This window comes from Hipposideros armiger, unplaced genomic scaffold (genome assembly GCF_001890085.2).
Source record: "Hipposideros armiger isolate ML-2016 unplaced genomic scaffold, ASM189008v1 scaffold_371, whole genome shotgun sequence".
NCBI lineage: Eukaryota > Metazoa > Chordata > Mammalia > Chiroptera > Hipposideridae > Hipposideros > Hipposideros armiger.
In genome coordinates this window covers 281,345-299,469 of record NW_017731721.1, presented here as the reverse complement: position 1 = coordinate 299,469, position 18,125 = coordinate 281,345, and the positions used below count along the sequence as shown (strand labels likewise).

The following is an 18,125-nucleotide window of genomic DNA, read 5'->3' as shown; positions in this document are numbered from 1 at the left end:
ACAGCTACTGTCGCCGTCGCGGCTTCCGGTGCTAGGTAGAGGGAAGGAAGGAGGGAGTCAGGGAGCGGGGCCAGGGGAGCAGCCGCGCCGAAATCGGCTGGGGGAGCCGGAGGGAGCGGAGCGAGAGCCAAGCGGAACCTGCGGGGGCGGAGGCGGCGGCCACAGCGGCGAAGCTTGAGAACAGGAACAGGTGAGGGGTTGGGGAAGGAAGGCGGATCCCGATTGAGGAGAGGCTCGGGGTGGGGGCTGAGGAGATAGAGCCCCCCTGTCCGGCACTGCCAGGCATGGGGCGGTGTGGTCCTTCCCACCCGGGAGCTTGGAGAGGGGCGCCGGGCCAGCCTCACGCCTGCCCCCGCATTTGAAGGACGCGGAGCTGGGGTGGGGGTGGGGGGCGCACACGGATTTGTCCTCCGCCTCGCACAAGGGGGCGACCTGGGCTGCAGTTCGGTTCCCTTCGCCTGCAGAAGGTGGGATTTTGAGGGGTCGGGGTTAAGGGGGGAGGAAAGCAGTCCAGGGAGAGGTGATGCGGGGGCGGTGATGGCTGCTTGTACCCTTTTCCTGTTGAAGGGCTAGAGAATGCTGCTTTTTCCTTACCCCATCTTCCTCTCCACCTTCCTAATAGACCAGAGAGAAGCCTTGCTGTGGTGACACCTCCTCCCCCTAACATGGGGTAGGGGTGAGTAGGGGGTTTAGGGAGTAGCCGGAAGGTCAGGCTAGCGGGGCACCCCAGGGTACCCAACGTCTGGTAGACGTTGCTCTTTCGGGTCTGGAGAACCGCACGTTGGGAAGAGGGCAGCAGGTGGGGAGCGGGAGGAGAGGAGGCAGAAGGGGGAGGGGGATTTGATTTTGCCTGGAGAAGAGAGGTGGTGCCTTTCTCCCCCAGGCGAAGCGGGGGCGGTCTCACAGGACGAGGGAGCATCTTGTCGCGGGCTCTGAGTTTTGTGTCTTCCAATCCGCTCTCTTTCTTTAGGAAGTACCAAGATTCCCGGAACAGAAAATGGAGCCATTGCTTAGACCAGTGTTTGCGGAAGGGAGGGGGAGGGGGAGTTCCCTGTTAAAACGGGCCGCTTGATTAACTAAGTGGTAGCTCCTCTTTTGGGGGAGTTCCCTTCTTTCTGGGTTGTATTACTGCCAGTCTCCCTCTGGCCTGGCCAGCAGGAGTGTGGTATGTGGTCAGGAGTGAGAAGAAATAGTGAGGTCATCTGGGTGAGGGAGAAGTGTAACTTAAAACCTGTCTCTGCTGCTGTTGGATTGGGTCACCCCTGGTATATGGCATGAAAGTTTTATTGGTAGGAGATCTGCTGCAGGAGTCTGAATGCTTGGGTCAGTGCAACAGGACAGAATCTAGTCTCTGCATACTTCCTTTCCTACCCCTAATTTGCTGCCATTTTGTCCTGAGCTTCTTGTTGGGGTGTCTCCACTTCTTATGACTGGAGTGGGGTAGTGAATTGGTCATTGCACATTAGACCTGAGTTTGAATAACATGTCTGTAAAAGCTCATTCTAAGAAAGATACTGATCCATTGAGCTCACCTTTTCCCAGAATGAATCGTTGACCTTGGATTCAGCTGGAAAGGGCCCCATGTATTACAGGTTCACATGCCCCTTGCCTCCCAGCATAGAATTATTACTTTGCATAGACAAAATTTTTATGTGCATGTCTTGCTTTTCTAAAGAGACTAAGCTTTTTGAATGCAGGAATTGAGCTCATCGCCTGTCTCTCACAATGCCTGTGCACACAGTAGGCACTCATGATGCATACAGGATGTGAATGGATAGAACTCAAGTTTTCGGACTACAGTTTAAGGAGGGAGAAACGATGACTTGACTGTCAGGGAGCATGCCTGGAGATAGCTGAGCGAGTGTGCAAAGGCCGTTAGCCTTTGTAATGAAGAAGTCTTGGTCTGTCCACCATCTTAAGAGGCACAAAACAGGCATGGATAATGGAAACTAAGATCCAAAAATAAAACTGTTACTAGAACACAGTCATTATTTATCTGAAATCCCAGTTCTTCTGCTTCCCCTTTGTGGGCAAAGGGGTCTGTCCATTAGCTGTAAGTCCTTCAGAGTGTTGTCTGCAAATGGGGATCCTGGAGATTACGGGGGAGGAAGCCAATATATATATGTCGTGCCTGGTACAGAATTGGTGCCAGTGAATGGTAGCTGCTATTATTAAATTGAATGCAAGTATAAAGGAAGGCAGACAGCAGGCTGGAAAGAGTATAAGTGAAGTCTAAAGTGCACAAAGAGTCATATTGTGTGTGTTCATCTCTGCTCTCTTCGACTGGAGTCATAATAAGGGGAAATGGATTCAGAGGACAGTGGGTGGGATTTGTTGGTTAGAAGAAGGAACTTCTTTAAAACCAGGTTTGTTAACGCTGAGTAAATAACAGGGAAATTTTGGAATCTGCTTCCCCATATACTTTTAGAAATGGATGCCAAGAGGCCCGAGACTCAGAGCACATCACTGTGTTGAGCTCTTCTCTTTGTTTTTGTTGCAGGTGAATCTAGAGGCAAAATGATATAGTAATTAAGAGTGTGGACCTTGGAGTCAGACAAAATTGGGTTCAAATCCTGCCTTGCTATTCCTAGTTGTATGAGTTTGGTGAAATTACTTGTCCTCTTTTAGCTTCATTTTCCTCATCTGTAAAGGGTATGATAATGATAGCACCTACTTCATAGTATTGGCATGAGAATCAAATGAGGTAATACACATAAAGCACTAGTATTGTACAAAGCACATAGTAAGCCCCAAGTCAATGTTAGCTGCTGTCGATCATCATCATTGCAATAGTAATAATATGAGCACTCAGAGCGACCTTAAAGGTTTACAAAAGAACACCTTGCAGCCTGAGGCGCCTGTGTAACGGGATGATTGTTACCATGACTTTCTGTGCTGGTCGTAGGCTTATAAGCAGTGAAATCTTTTTTCAGCATCAGCCTCACAGAGGCAGCTCCTGCTGCCTGAGTGGGAGGTGAAGCTGGAGCAAGGCAGGGGCCCTGAACCATCAGCTTGGATGTAGGGTGAGAATGTGGGGGCTCAAGAATAGTGTTCATGTTTAAAACAGTCAGCATGACTCTGAGATAATGGTTGACTCTTCCACAAAGACACACCCTGATTGACCTAGGTCATGATTTAGATTCCTGGGCCTCATTATTTTAGGTCTCAATGAGCATTTCAGCATCTTCTATTTCCTGGGCCACTCTTTTCATTTAGTCATATCTCCTTTAAATGTCTGCCTCTGAATATGTTTCAAAATGTACTGTATTAAGGTCCAGAGTAATTCTGTCTGTGTAATTCTGTCTACCTTTTTTTTTTTTTTTAAAGATTTTATTGGGGAATTGGGGGAGGGAACAGCATTGGAGAATTGGGAAAGGGGAACAGATAAGTTGCTGTCCTTTTGTTCTTCAGTCTAGTTGTGGAGGATGTCACTTCACTGGCCTATGTTGGTATTGTGATCATTGTGCTCTTCCTGAGTGAGGCAGATCAGTCGCCAGCCATTGGATGGCAGCTCACGCCAGCTGCTGGCTGCTCACACTGGTTGCCGGCCACTCACGGTAGCTTACGGCAGCCCACGGCAGCCCAGTTCCAGGTCGAGCTGTTGTTCACCATCTTAGCTGTAGAGGGCAGTGTCACTGGCCCTCATATGTGGGATCCAAACCGGGGCCCTCTGGCGTCCCAAGCCAGTTCTTAACCATCGCGCCACTCGGCCAGCCCTGATAAAGCTTTTTGATAATGAAAAGACATGGGAAGCATTTGGAAAGAGTTCCACAAACGTTGGAAGGTTTTGTATTTGTAGTCTGGGAAAGAACTGGGGTAGGGATTCCATGAATGTGTTAGAGCTTTGTCATGGGCTTCCGCAAAGGATCTGCTGGGCACCATATGGACCAGAAAGGAAATGGCTGAGATTTCAGGAATCCACCATTATCACCATATTCCTAAAGAAAGGTGAGATGACTAGGTGTGGCAGATTTCATGGTACCTTTTAGCTCTCCCATTACTGGTGAGAGCCTGGCATAACCCTTCCTTTTTGTGGTTTTACACAAGAGTGTCCAGGACAAATGTTTAAATTTCAGCATGACCTAGGATACAGTAGATCATTTGCTCTCTGTTGCAGTGGTTTTTGTCCTCTCCTCCCCCCGCCCCCCTTTTTTTTTAAGATTTTGTTGGGGAATCGGGAAGGGAAACAGACAAGTTGCTGTCCTTTTGTTCTTCAGTCTAGTTGTGGAGGACATTGCTTCACTGGCCCATGTTGGTATTATCATTGCACTCTTCCCTGGATGAGGCAAATCAGTCGCCGGCCTCTGGACGGCTGCTCACAGTGGCTCTTGGCAGCTCACACCGGCTGCCAGCAGCTCACACCGACTGCCGGCTGCTCATGCCCGCTGCCAGCCACTCACGGTAGCTTATGGCAGCCCACTGCAGCAGGGGCTGCTGCCGTTGCTGGCGACTCACGGCAGCCCAGCTCCCGGTTGAGCTGTTGTTTACCATCTTAGCTGTAGAGGGCAGTGTCACTGGCCCTCATGTGGGATCCGAACCGGGGCCCTCTGGCGTCCCTAGCCAGTTCTTAACCAATACGCCACTTGGCTGTCCCTCCCCTTGCCCTTTTAAAAATCGAACCTTACCTTATGTAAAATCTTATTTGAAGTCTAATACCTAAAATGGATAAAAGTGGAGCTGCTCTGTAAAGAGAGTTGTGGTGGAAAGTTGGGGAGCATAATTAGAGCCTCTCATATGGTTTCTCCTTTCCCCCAAGGCAGCCTCTGAATCCCATCCAAGGAACCCTTGAGCTCTGAAAACATAGAAACCACTTCTCCAGTTTGTCAGATACAGGAAAAGGATTGGGGTTACCCAAAGAATAATGTCTTAACCTCACAAATGTTTTTGCTACTATCAGTAGTACTGTGCTTTTCAACAACAAGTATGTGAAATCTAGCTATAGATTGTACTGCTGGAAGCTGGGGACATGAAACATGAATAAGGCATGGTCCCTGCTGGCAAGGGGCTCATAATCTAGTAAAGTACTTCCCAAACTTTTTCCCATCATGGCATACACATAAAATGGTAACGGTGAGACAGACATAGCTGCTTGCAGCCCGAGATGTCTAGCCCAAGGGCTCTAGCCACTTTATGTGTTGATGGGATCAGTATCTCCAGCTGCCCTGTAATGCATTAAAGGCATGTTATTTGGGAAGTTCCAGCTCTTGAAAGTGAAACAGACAAACGTGAATAAAACATACTGTGGTAATTCCTAGAGTAGAAGTGTGTTTGAGGTGATAAGGGATCACAAACAGCTCTTATTCCCCAGGTAGGCAGTTCCCTGTCTTCTGTATCCTTAGGGTGCTCTGTAATGGTTGGTCTTGTCCAAATCCTGGCTTCGTATTTCATCTGTTCTCTGGCAGCTCCATCTTGACCTGCACAGTGGGACCAGATTGGGAGCAAAGATATATTAGGGCTAAATTAATGGAATTTCAGTGATTTTGTAATTAGGAAAGTATAGTGTTCTCAGTATTCAAGGCTACAGATGTGGGCATTGTAGCAGCCGTAGAGTATCAGGAGATGGAGCAGTTGTAGACTGGTCAGATTCTAAGAATAGGGCAAATTGAAAGCTTTGGTTAGAGAGCAGTGCCACAGAAAGTTCCAAAGAAACAAATGAATCTAGTTTTTATCTGGTTGCTGTCTTAAATGGCTAGGCCATGTATTCTGAAACAGACCCATTGCTCTGTTCTGAGGGTTGTCCATGGAAAAAGCCAGACCTTTCCCTGGTGTTTGGGTCTCTATCAGATGTGGCGATTTAGGATCCTTCTTTGCTTGTAGTGGGGCCTTCTTCAGGTTGTCCTGTATTGGAGTCATCTAGGACGGGAAGGGAAACGGACATAATGATTCTGGCCTGAGCCTAAACACTGCTAATTGAGTTAAGTGGAACCTAATTTGAGCTAGATATGTTTTAATTTATAACAAGGTCATCTATGATTGCCTAGTAGCTAAATTCATTAGATGTTTTTCAGGCCTTATCTTTTTATTTATTTCTTTATTTATTTCTTTATTGATGCCTAACTTAGTGTGGACACCCAATCAGCATAACATACTACAGCCCAGAGCTCCTGGGCTTAAGCCATCCTCCGGCCTCAGCCTCCCCAGTAGCTAGGACTACAAGTATGCGCCACCTCGCCCAGTAGGCGTTATCTTAAATTGACCTTTCTACAGCATGAACTTCCTTTTTTAAATGTAATTTCCTCATTGGTGACTATGATGTCTTTCTAGATTTCCTTTCTACCCCTCAAGTTGCTTCTTACTCTCTTTCCTGGCCTCCTTTTCTGCCCACTGCTTTAAATATTGATGTGCTGCAGGTTTCTGCCTTTGGCCTTTTCTCCTGTCCCACTGTACACAGTCTCCCTAGATATATCAGCTAGGATGTATCAGTTGGCAAGATAGAAAACACACCTGTGACTCAATAAGAGGATTTATTACAGCATATAGCAAGAAGTCTAGGTGAAATAAGCCAGACACAAAAGAACACATATTATGTGGTTCCACTTGTATGAGGTACCTAGAATAGTTAAATTATAGAGACAGAAAGTAGAATTATGGTTGCCAGGGGTTGGGAGGAGGGGGTATAGGAGTTATTGTTTAATAGGTACAGAGTTTCAGTTGAGAAGATGAAAAAGTTCTGGAGATGGATGGATGATGGTGGTGATGGTTACATAACAATGCGAATATTCTTAATGCCACTGAACTGTACATTTAAAAATCTTAAAATGGTAAAATTTATGTATATTTTTTACCACACACATACAAAGTTGTCTAGGGATAGAGGACTTTCTTGTTTATTGTTTGTTTTTAATTCACCAGCTTGACAATGTTAATAAGGACCCACATTTTCTCAGTTTTTTTGCTCTGACATCGTGGCGTTCTTATGTCTGTCCCTTCATGGTCTCAAGATTACTCTAGCATTTCATCTTTCTACATCAACATCCAAAGACTGAATAAGAGAACAGTGCCACATGTCTTTTTTTAAGAGTGAGGAAAACTTTCCCAGATGCTCCCAAGCAGACTTCCTTCACATTTTTTTGGCTAGAATTAGGATATGATCATTTGTAACTCATTCACTGGCAAGGGAAATGAAATGCCCACATCCTTTAGGCTGATCAGTTTTCTTACCCTAGGGCTGGGGAAGGGTATCTCATACTTTGCTGCCCCAACACCTGAACAAATTAGGGTTTCTGTTAGAAGAAAGAAGGGGAAGAATGGCTGTTGGGTAGGCAGCCAGTGACAGCTGCCATCCTAGATCATCTTGGTGCCTCCATGGCTTCATTTACCACCTGCGCATGTGATTCCCAAATACCCAGCCCAGACTTACCTGCTGCACTTCTTACCTTAGCACCTCAAAATCAACATTTAATCTAAAACCAAACATCTTTACTCCCAGATCTGTTCCTCTCGTTAGTTCCTGTCTAAAGAAATGCCATTGAATCACCCAGGCCAGAAAACTGAGACTCATCTTTGAGTCTTCTACTCTTCCTTTCTACATTTAAGCAGTCATTAAATCCTGTGGATTTTACTATTTTGATGTTTCCAATCTGTCCTGTCCTCTCTATTGCCACCTCTAGTTAAGAACTTCTGATTTCTCGTCTGCATTACTGTACCTCCCCAGTGTTCTCTCTGCTTCCAGTCTTTCCCCCCTTTTTAAAAAATGATTTTATTGGGGAATTGGGGGGAGGGAACAGCATTGGGGAATCAGGGAAGGGGAACAGACAAGTTGCTGTCCTTTTGTTCTTCAGTCTAGTTGTGGAGGACGTCGCTTCACTGGCCCGTGTTGGTATTATCATTGCTCTCTTCCCCGGTGAGGCAGATCAGTCGCCGGCCATTGGACGGCAGCTCACACCGGCTACCGGCCGCTCACGGTAGCTCATGGCAGCCTACTGCAGCCCAACTGCAGCCTACGCTGTCACCAGCGACTCACCGCAACCCAGCTCCAAGTGGAGCTGTTGTTCACCATCTTAGCTGTAGAGGCCAGTGTCACTGGCCCATGTGGGATCTGAACCGGCGACCCTGCTGCTCAGAGCTCACGATCCCAACCCAACTCTTAACCAACGAGCTACTCGGCCGGCCCCAGTCTTTCCCCTTTTAATGTATTCCCTAAACTGCTGCCAGAGTGGTGTCTCTAAAGCACATATCTGGTCATGTTACTCAGTATGGCCATTAAGGCCCTTTATGATCTAGCCCTTGCTTATCTCCCTAGCCTCATTACTTCTTTTTGTTTACCATGTTGCATCTAAATAAACTACCTCTCAGTTGCACTTGGCTTTGGTTAGTAAAAAGTGCTATCTCTAACTCAAGTTTTAATGCCATTGCAAACACTGTTCCTTCTGCCCAGTCCCTCTCCTTTATTGTCTGATTACTTCCTACTTTGCCTTCAGGAGTCTGCTGAGGTGTGGGCTGAGAATCATGTCTGGGAATCGTCCTTTACCGTCCAGTCTTGATTAACTGCCCAGCATCCTGTCCCCATAATACTATGTGCTTACCCCACTCTTATCCTCACAGTTTTGTAATCCTCTGTTTACTTGTCTTTCTTTCCCATTGACTGAGTTTCATGAAGACAGAAACTGTCTCCCTTTCTGTATCCCTAGTTCAGTATACTCAATAAATGTTTAATGGATGGGTGGAAGCTGACATCATCAGAAGCTATTTCTTGGCTTTGGGAAATCTGAGTCCAAATAGAAGTTGTTGAGGTACTAATATAATAGTTCTTATGTGCTGATGATTACAGTGCTCGTGAGACAAAAACTTAGAAAGTTTATAGAGGTCATAAGCCGGCTGCACTAAGAAAACTAAATACAGGCATACCCTGCTTTTGTTTACTTAAATTTTATTGGTCTGTTCCATCGACTGTGCTAAAAATAGCATCTCTATTAGTGATATCTCAGTTTGAAAATTATCTGGAAACAAAGCTGCTTTTTAGTGCAACCTTCTTGGCAGCAGAGGGTTTGGGAGGCTCTTGTCTTCTTTTCTCTGGACCCATGCCATCTGAAGAGGAGGAGGCAGTGCCAGATCAGGAGTCTCCTTAGAGGTGTCTCAAGACACATGCCTGAGGCAGTCACTGGAGCCAGGCGGGGGGAGTGTACATGGCAGGTTGAGCTGTGACTCTCAAAATCAACCTGGAGAGTGAGGCAGGCATGTTTCTGCAACACACATAAGCCAAGATGGCTGAGTAGCTAGTTACAGCAAGAGCCTGCCTCTCCCAGGAGAGGGAAGTGGAGGGGATTGGGGACTGTGAGTGGTCCTCAGTGAGGACATCCTCAGATGGGGCTTAAAGCAGCCAATGCACTTGATTGAACTCCTGCGATGTTCCACACAGATTGTACTGGAGCACATTTTTAGAGTTCCTGTTGTTTTTTTTTACCAGTGATAACAAAGTGAGTATAAAATGGAATGTTGAGATACCCTCTTTGTTAATAGAAATATGACTGTATTCCACTTTTCATCCTGAGCCACTTACCTTCAGTTTTAACTGCTGATTCTTGGTTTCCACTAGCCCCTGGAACCCTGGCATTTTGCCCTGTCCACACAGGAGTGCCATCTGTGTTAAAAGAGAGTATAGTCCCTACAGTACATAGGGAAACAATCCAGGGTTTTGTTTGTTTGTTTGTTTTGGGTTGGGTTTTTTGCCATTCTGCTTCCCAGAGCTTTTTATAGGAATGCTTTATGGTGAAAGTGAGAATTGGCTATATAGCCAAAGATTCATGTTCATGGCACAGAGCTGAAAGTTACTACTATTCTGGTGGTAGGATAGAGCAGCATGCTCTCTGGTAATAATAGACAGGGACAGAGAAAGCCAAGACAAGAAAGCCAGCATCCCCTCTGGAATGCTCATCTGAATCAAGCTCCTGATTATATTAAAGAGTCATAGTGTCCATTAATTTCAAGGCTCTGGGCTTCCCCAGGGAACACAGAGTAACTACTTGGATATTTCATCAATTCCATCAGCCCCATTGCGTATTAAATGGCAAGAGAGAATTCCACCAGTTTTAGTCTCCTAGTCCTTTCATGTTGATCCCAAACCAGTCCCGGGGTTAGATATGTGTGGAAAATGGCCAAGAATTGACAGGATATCTAAGCAACCATCTGTGCATTACATAGAGATACCAAGTACTGCTAGGACAGAAGAAATGATACAAGGACATTCTCAGATGAGGCTTAAATCCGTGCTTTGAACTCTGACAATGGGTTTGGCACTGGCAGTGAGGATAGATACAAAATAAATAAAAGGCATAGTCCTTCCCGCTGGAGAACACAGTTAAATTCAGGGGACAATGTACAGACTTAGAAAAGAAGGAAAAAGCTCCACAAGATGATAACTGCCACATGAGTGGTTCAGATAATTCAGGGGCCTTAATGCAGCATGCCAGGAAATAAAATAAGTGCAACACTGGTATCAGCTTTTGAACCAAGACTTGAGCATGACAGCTTAGCAAAGAAGCAAACCAATGGACAGCATATGCATGCTCTGGGGCAAGAGGTATTTTTCAGCTGCTGCTGTATTCATGGTTGATAGTCATTTCATCAGCAATAGTTCCCGTCATAAAGGACAGCAAGATAAATGTGTAGTATAAATTCAGTTCAGAATCTCGGCCAAAGCCTATTACCTAACCTTTAAAGCAAAGTATCATTTGGAGCTGAAGGAAAGGCTACCAGCGCAGGAGAAAGGATGAAAACTAGGAAGACTTTACTGGAAGGTTTAAGTTTCTGGAGGGGATGGTAGCAGAACCAGCAGTCTGACTACCACAGATTGCCAAGGTTGTTGGGATCCGATCTGATTAGCTGAGGAGACATCCCTGCCTGCTTCAGGGATCCTCGAGGATCTGTATGCCTGGGTGGGTTGAGGCAGGATGGGAGGATGGCCAGTGGGCGACTATGCTGAAGTGGTGCCCTCAGGTTGAGCCAGGTCCTCTCCCTGGGGTGTGAGCCCTCTGGGTCAAGGGCAGGGCTCATCTGGGGAACCTACAGGGAGCACCACGCCTGGCTCATTAGTGGATGTCTGGGGAGGCCTTTGAAGATGAAACATTCCATAAGCACTCATTGTTTCTGTTTTTTGGACAAACTGGTACTTTGGTCTCCAGGGGCTGTTGATCTGGCCCCTTTGTACTAGTCTGGAATTTGCTGCAAACTGAGGAGAATAAGAAAAAAACAAACAAACAAACCTGACATAGTTTTTGAAAAAAACAACTAAACTCCCACTAAACTCCCGTGCTTTAGCTTGTAAATAGGATTCCTCCCCATCCACTTTTCACATTCTTGGGTTTGGGTGCACTCTGTCTTGACCTGTTCCTTCGCCTGCTGGGTTTGGGGTGTGTATGTATCTCTGGTTCCCAGACTCTATAGAGAATGCCAGCAGCTGGCATATGGTGATTGCTGAATAAGCTGCCCGCTGACGCATGTCTCCTGCAGGCACAGGGAACTGGCTGGCACGGGCGATTCTGAACCCCCATTTCATTGTTGTTTTAAAGATGCATTTCTGTGGCTGCCCCGTTCCATAGGAAAGGGAAGAAAGAAGAGAGGGAATGGATGACTCTCTGATCCTCTCTGTTGGGGGCAATGGTTGGGGTGGGCATTTTATACCTTTATAGTGGTTCTTACTGCTCCCTTCATTTTTTCAGCAGGTGCTTGTTAAGGGCCTACTATGTATCAGGCATAAGCATCAGGTCTGAGTAAGCTGCTAGGGAGGGCAGTAGAGACCCTGAGAGTTAGTTCAGTTATTCAACAGCTATGTCCCAGGCATTCTTCAAGGTCCCAGGAACATAGCAATGAACAAAATAGGCAAGGAGCCTATAGACACAGTAGGAGGAGAAAAACAATACAGCAAGAAACAAATACATGGTGTGTCAGATGGTGATAAATGCCATGAAGAAAAGTAAAGTGGGATAAGTGGGGTAGAGAGTGGTGGTGGTGGTGATGGTGGTGGTGGTGGTGTGTGTGTTTTGTAGGTGGTAATGAAAAGCCTCTTTGATAAGGTGACATTCAAACAGACACGTGCAGGAAGCAAGGGAGTACTCCCTGAAGGTTGTCTGGGAGAGGAAGCATTCAAGGCAGAATGAATAGCAAGTACAAAAGCTTTGAGGCAGGAAAAAGTGTTGGGGAATTGGAGTGGAGTGAGCAAAGGGGAGATCTGATGAGAGAAGCAGGGGGAATGCAAATTGTGTAGGACCTTGTAGGCCATGGTATGGCTTTGGGTTTTACTGAAAGGGCGATACGAAGCAAAGAGAGGGTTTTGAACAGAGGAGCGACATGACCTGAGTTTGGTTTTAAAATCAGTCTGGCTGTGGCAAGTAGACTGAAGAGAGTTATGGAAGAAGGAGGGAAAGAAAGCCTCCTTGCAGGTAACCGTGTGGAGCAGCTGTACTTGGATGGGCCACGGCAAGCCTAGGGTTTACCTGGCTGAGGAATGAGGAGCAGCCTCTTCCCACACCAGCTGCCAACTCGCAGCGCACTGTTATGTGAACAGGGCACAACTTCAGCAGCCAGCATTTCACAGAACGGAAAGGATCAGCCTCTTGGGCATGCTGCTTTCTTATTTCTTTCCCATTAATTTTGGTATGTAGAAGGAAGGTATTGGCAGAAATAGGAAGGGAAGAAGCAGTCTTTTGATTAAAGCAGAGAGCATAAACCTTGGGAACCTGGCAAGCCTCATCGGGAGTCACAGAGAGCCACTCCTCATTCCACTCCCTCCTCTCCCACCCTTTCCAGAAGTCTCAGGGTAGTGTTGGGGGAGGGAGGGGCATTGATGATCTCGCAGCACCTCGGAGTATAGTGTAGCCTGTCAGAATGGAAGGGCCTTCAGAAATCTAGTTCAGCACCCCTCCATTTACGGGTGTAGGCATGGACAGGTGAACTAACTTGTCCAAAGTCACATAGGTAGATTGCTGGCAGAGCAGGGCTCCTGAGAGTTCGCTGCTTTGTCTCCACTCCGAAAGGTTCAAGATGTGTCTCAGTGGGTCTCAGTCTTCATAGTCCTCCAGCTGTGACTTTGACAAATCCCATTTACACAAAATCCTGACAAGCAGAGGTAGTGACAAGCTTATTTTTCTTTGCCTCGGATCAAGCTTTCCATACCAGGGACCCGGTGAAAACCAGACTGCCACCGCCCCCACCTGGGCCCTGCTGTCCTCAGAAAGCAGCTGCTGGGATCATGGGCAATATCTTTGGGAACCTTCTCAAGAGCCTGATTGGGAAGAAGGAGATGCGTATCCTGATGGTGGGCCTGGATGCTGCAGGGAAGACCACCATCCTGTATAAGCTGAAACTGGGGGAGATCGTCACTACCATCCCCACCATTGGTAAGGGCACAGCCTGGGCGTAGGCTTTCATGCCAACAGATGAGCCAGGCAGGGGGCCTGTTCCTAGATTCCCCACCTGGCCACCAGGCAAGTCCATGCGATTTGTGGGGTTCGGGGAAGGATGGTTATTTAGCTTGCTAGCAGGTGCTGGGGCTGCCGTTTGCCCACCTACCCCGGCCTTCTCTGATGCGGGAATTTCTGCAGCCTGGCACTCAACAGTTGCCCTCAGGTACTGAGCTGGTTTGTTCTCTGCTGTTTGGAAAGCAGGTGAAGGGCTTTGATGTTCTTGCCAGAGGCCCGGAATTGCTTCAGTTTAGATCCTCGGTGGCCCTGATCCTGGTTAAGACCTGCCTGTGGGAGGGAGAACATTTGCCTGTGGATGGGACTCCAGATAATCATCCGTAGGTGGTTCTGTATTTGGGGCTCCAGACTACAGCTCACTTCTTTTTCTTCACTCTGCCTGGCAGGCCCCAGTTCTGCCTGGTGGCCACAATTTAGGAGTGGGGCTGAGTCATTTCTTTGTAGGAGGGAGAGCCAAAGATGGGGAGAATGAGTTGGGAAGGTTGGCTCCCGTTACCCAGGCAGTTGTGAACCTCCTGATTGGCCCTCCTCACCCCCTTTCACTTCTTCTAGTTTTTCGTGTTGACCTTTAGGCAATGACGTCAAGGAACACCAGGTCTGAGGAAGCCTTAGCTTTCTTTCCTTTGCTGGGATCATGGCCAAGGCTTGGGGAAACGGAAATAAACCCACTGGGACATGACATCGTTTGTAGGCCTGATGTTTGAGGCCAAGGGGCCCCATTGCCTGTTTTTTTTTTCCAAAGGGTTCAACGTGGAGACAGTGGAGTACAAGAACATCAGCTTCACAGTTTGGGATGTTGGTGGCCAGGACAAGATTCGGCCTCTCTGGAGACACTACTTCCAGAACACCCAAGGTATGGCATATGAACTGCCCAGGGACTGTCGTGTGAGCAGAGAGCGTGGCTGTCATTCTTGATTATGGGCAGCCAGCCAGCCCTGCTGCAGCTCCTAGGGGTGGAAGAAGAGCAGCAAAGGGAACAGATATTTGGAGGGTATGAGGAGGGTGTTATCTTTTGGTGGTGGGGGAGGGAAGTTCATCTGTCATTCTGTGCGGCCCATGCTCTGCCTCCCTAGGGTTGATATTTGTGGTCGACAGTAATGATCGGGAGCGAGTAAATGAGGCCCGGGAGGAGCTGATGAGGATGCTGGCAGAGGACGAGCTCCGGGATGCTGTGCTCCTTGTCTTTGCAAACAAACAGGTGAGACATCTCCCCACCCCTGGATTTGTCAGAGGGCAACCTGGCTGCAGAAATCAGGGGCCTTGGAGCTCATTGTATGGGAAGCCCTGTGACTACGTTCTCAATTTTGGAAATGTGGGAAATAGGATTCTTTGGCTTCTTTATGCTCCTCTTGTCCCCCGACGCCGGCTTTAATTAGCAACATTCCGGCTTCAGGGATTGGTGTCGTAGCAAATGTCTTTCATCTTCCCTATTGTCTACTTCAGTAGAACTGCCCTCACTCCTATGGCCAGACAGACCCCATTCTTGGCCTAGTCTGAATCACTTCTCCACTACCCTGTCAATCCCATACTGTATTTGGTTTCCACCAACCGAGTGGAGTGACCTTTGATGCCTTGGATCTGGGGTTCTGCGATGACTAAGTCCAAAGCTGTTCTTTAGGCTCTTGTTCTAGATCCCTATGGTGGAGGAGGAGGAGAGGGTACTGGTACACATCTTGTTGGTAGACGGGTGCTCTAGAAGCCTTGGAAGGATCCTCAGCCTCCTTTTTGTGTGTTTCCTCTCACTCCAGGATTTGCCTAATGCTATGAATGCTGCTGAGATCACAGACAAGTTGGGCCTGCATTCCCTGCGTCATCGCAACTGGTACATTCAGGCCACCTGTGCCACCAGCGGGGACGGGCTGTATGAAGGCCTGGACTGGCTGGCCAATCAGCTCAAAAACAAGAAGTGAGAGCCAGGCAGCCCTATCCAACCACCCCACCCACCCCTGACATACCTACTGTCTCCCTGCCCCAGCCCCACCCCTTCCTTCCTGTTGCCAGTGTGGCCAGGGCCCTGGGTATCATGTCCGCATGCCCAACAAGAGCCTTGCCTCTCCTGCCTTCCCTCCTCTCCCCTGTCCATGACCAGTCCCCAATTGCTGTCCTGATGATGAATCATTCCAATTTACCAGATTTAAAACAAAAACAAGGTTGTTAATGGTTTCATGGGGTGCCCCCCTAATCCTCTGAGGTTCGGGAGGTGGGGTGGAGTAGTCTCTCTGTTTGCTTCGTTTGGCTCTGGTTGCTGTGCTCTTGGCATCTGAGTCCCTCTTCCTACAGGCAGGCCCCTCTCCTACTGTCTTCTTTTCCTTCGCCACCGTCTCCCTGTTCTACATGGAAATTGCACGGGCCTCTCTGTGTGTGCGTGCATGTGTGCGCGTGTATATACATGTATAGAGAGATAATATATGTGGGGGCCAGAGAGCAGGGTGCAGGGGGTGGAGTGCAGCTCAGGGCTTGGAGCCAGGACACTGCCCACTCTAGCCTGTCACCTGTCCCCTTCATGTTGGTGAGATAAAGGGAAATAGGTGGAGGGAAGGCTGCCCCAGTCTTGCACTGGTTCCTCTCCTCTTTGCAGGCAGGTTTTCCTGACGATAGGATAGATGATGGGTTTTCACCGCCATCTTCCTTGTACCCCTCTCTCCACCCTGCTTAGGCCAGGGGTGTGGCATTTATCTCTAGATGACTGTTCCCTAGGAGATGCCGTTCTTCCCTGCCTTGTTGGTGGGAAGGAGAGAGGAACCCACTCACTCTTACCAGCCCAGTGTTCAACTGATTCTCCCCCTCATCCTTAGATCTGTTCCTCAGGGGCTTGAGGGAGAGATGGAGACAGCAAGATCATGGTGTATGTTTGGGACCCAGAGTACTAGGGGGAGGGCCTTAGGTTTTCCAACTTCATCCTCTTTTTTGTTTTTTAGGAGAAAGTGAAGCATGTTCTATGCCCACGTTCCCATCCCCGCCGCATCCCTCCCAATCTTCTGACCTTGGGGACTGAGTGGCTTATCTGTCCTTTGTCAGAAGTTTCCTCACTCTAGTAGTCCTGCTAGCCTGACCAAGGCTGGCTGAGTGGGGAGTGGGGGTGACATAGCAGACCTCAAAATCAGTTCCCCTATTCTTCAGTTCTGTTTTTCTAGAAAGTCCAGGATGTGCTGAAGGATGGAAATTTTCTTTTCTGTTTCCAGACCCTCAGATCGTCCTGCTGTCCCTCCCACCTCCATCCCAGCAGCCTTCCCCTGCCCTCTTCACCCACTCGAATAAGTGCATATGGGGGTTAGAGTGGAGAAAACAGACCTCTGAAGTGGTTGTTGGTGCTGGTGGGATGCAGTGGTCTTCAGGGTCCTCCCCCTATTACCATGTAGTTGTTCAAAAGCTGCTGCTACTGCGCCTCTCTGTCTACAGGGGGCGCTTGTCCCTGAGGTCCTGACCTGTGGTTTCTGTGAAGCCGTGGCTTTTCTGTGGGCTCCTGTGTGTGCTGGCTGCGCCCTGAGCTCCAAGACGGCTGCCCATACCTTTCTGCTAGGTCAGGACCCAGGGCCCCCCACAGCATGGTTGAGAGATCCCTTCCCAGAAGGGCTGTCCCAAACCCCACCCAATGGGGCCAGACTTCCTGCCACCTTTGTCTACAACAGGCAGATCAATACCCTTTACCCCACCCCAGACTGAACTGTGAAAGAGAGGTTCCAGGGGTGTCTCCCTCAGTGCCAGTTCCTTAGTGATGTTTTACTTACCCAAGATGCAGTGGGTGTGTGCAGGTCTCTTGCTCTCTAGGCCTGTGTGTGTGTGTGTGTGTGTGTGTGGTGGTGGTGGTGGTGGTGGAGGGCGGGTGGGATGCTGGAGCTTCTATTTCATTTTAACATGTATTCATTCCCCTGACCCCACACATGCTTCCCTCCACACTTTTTTTCCCCCCTCTGTCTCTATTCCTCAGATTTCTTTGCTCCTGCTGCCTCTCTACCTGAGCTCTTTCCTTTGCTTTCTAACTCATTCAGTGCTGTTGCCTGTTTGTCTCCCCATTCCTTGTTTCTTTCCTACTTAGGATTCCCCACTCTATTATCTTTGTGGTCAGTGAGGACTTTGCCTCTTCTCCCACCTCACTCCTCTGACCCTCCCTAGTTAGATGCCAGTCCCAAATAGGTTTTCCTTATTTCAGGCCCACCCCAACTCGTTTTTGGGGGCTCCAGGGAGGGACCAAGGGGCTAAAGGTGTTAGGAAGCGGCCTTGGAGGTTGCGTTGGTGCTGCTCGAGATCTGTCCAGCAGGGGGCAGTAAGTGATCTTTCTAGTGTATCCCTTGCTGCTAGACCCTTGGCAGGGGTGGACCTTTCTACATTCCTATTCACCTACAAGTTCTTTTGGGATTGGGTGTTTCATTCCATTTTTACCCACTCCCGCCCTCACTCTCCTCTGATAGGTTTAATTTTATGCTTTCCTTTGTTGCAGCCTTTCTTCTCCCTGGGGAATTCTCCCACTTCTCCCCCAAAGTTTGTTTGTGGTGTTAATAGTGGTAACTGCAGTTCTGAACTGATTTTTCTCTTCTTTTTTCCTCCTCTGGAATGTAGACTGTATATGTTTAATAACTCACCTTCTCTCTCCTTGCTCAAAATGTGGGATACGCGATGACTGTGACCCTGGTTGGAAATTAAACTTGTTTTATGCAGCTTTGGAGCAGACTTTCATCCTTGATGTGCAGCAGCCATTGGACAGTGGTTTAA

The 18,125-nt window shown here is 48.1% G+C and overlaps 1 protein-coding gene across 2 annotated transcripts; it reads left to right on the top strand.

Annotated features, from left to right (window-relative positions):
* Window positions 1-18,070, top strand: ARF3 (ARF GTPase 3). Of its 2 annotated transcripts, none has more exons than XM_019662248.1 (5): window positions 1-190; window positions 13,101-13,334; window positions 14,158-14,268; window positions 14,489-14,613; window positions 15,164-18,070. In XM_019662248.1, the coding sequence occupies exons 2-5, from the start codon at window positions 13,187-13,189 to the stop codon at window positions 15,323-15,325; spliced, it is 546 nt and encodes a 181-aa protein (XP_019517793.1). In that variant the 5' UTR covers window positions 1-190; window positions 13,101-13,186; the 3' UTR covers window positions 15,326-18,070. The 2 variants fall into 2 exon arrangements, with proteins under 2 accessions (XP_019517793.1, XP_019517794.1); XM_019662249.1 differs by lacking the exon at window positions 1-190 and adding an exon at window positions 392-467.
* The last annotated feature ends 55 nt before the right edge of the window (window positions 18,071-18,125 follow it).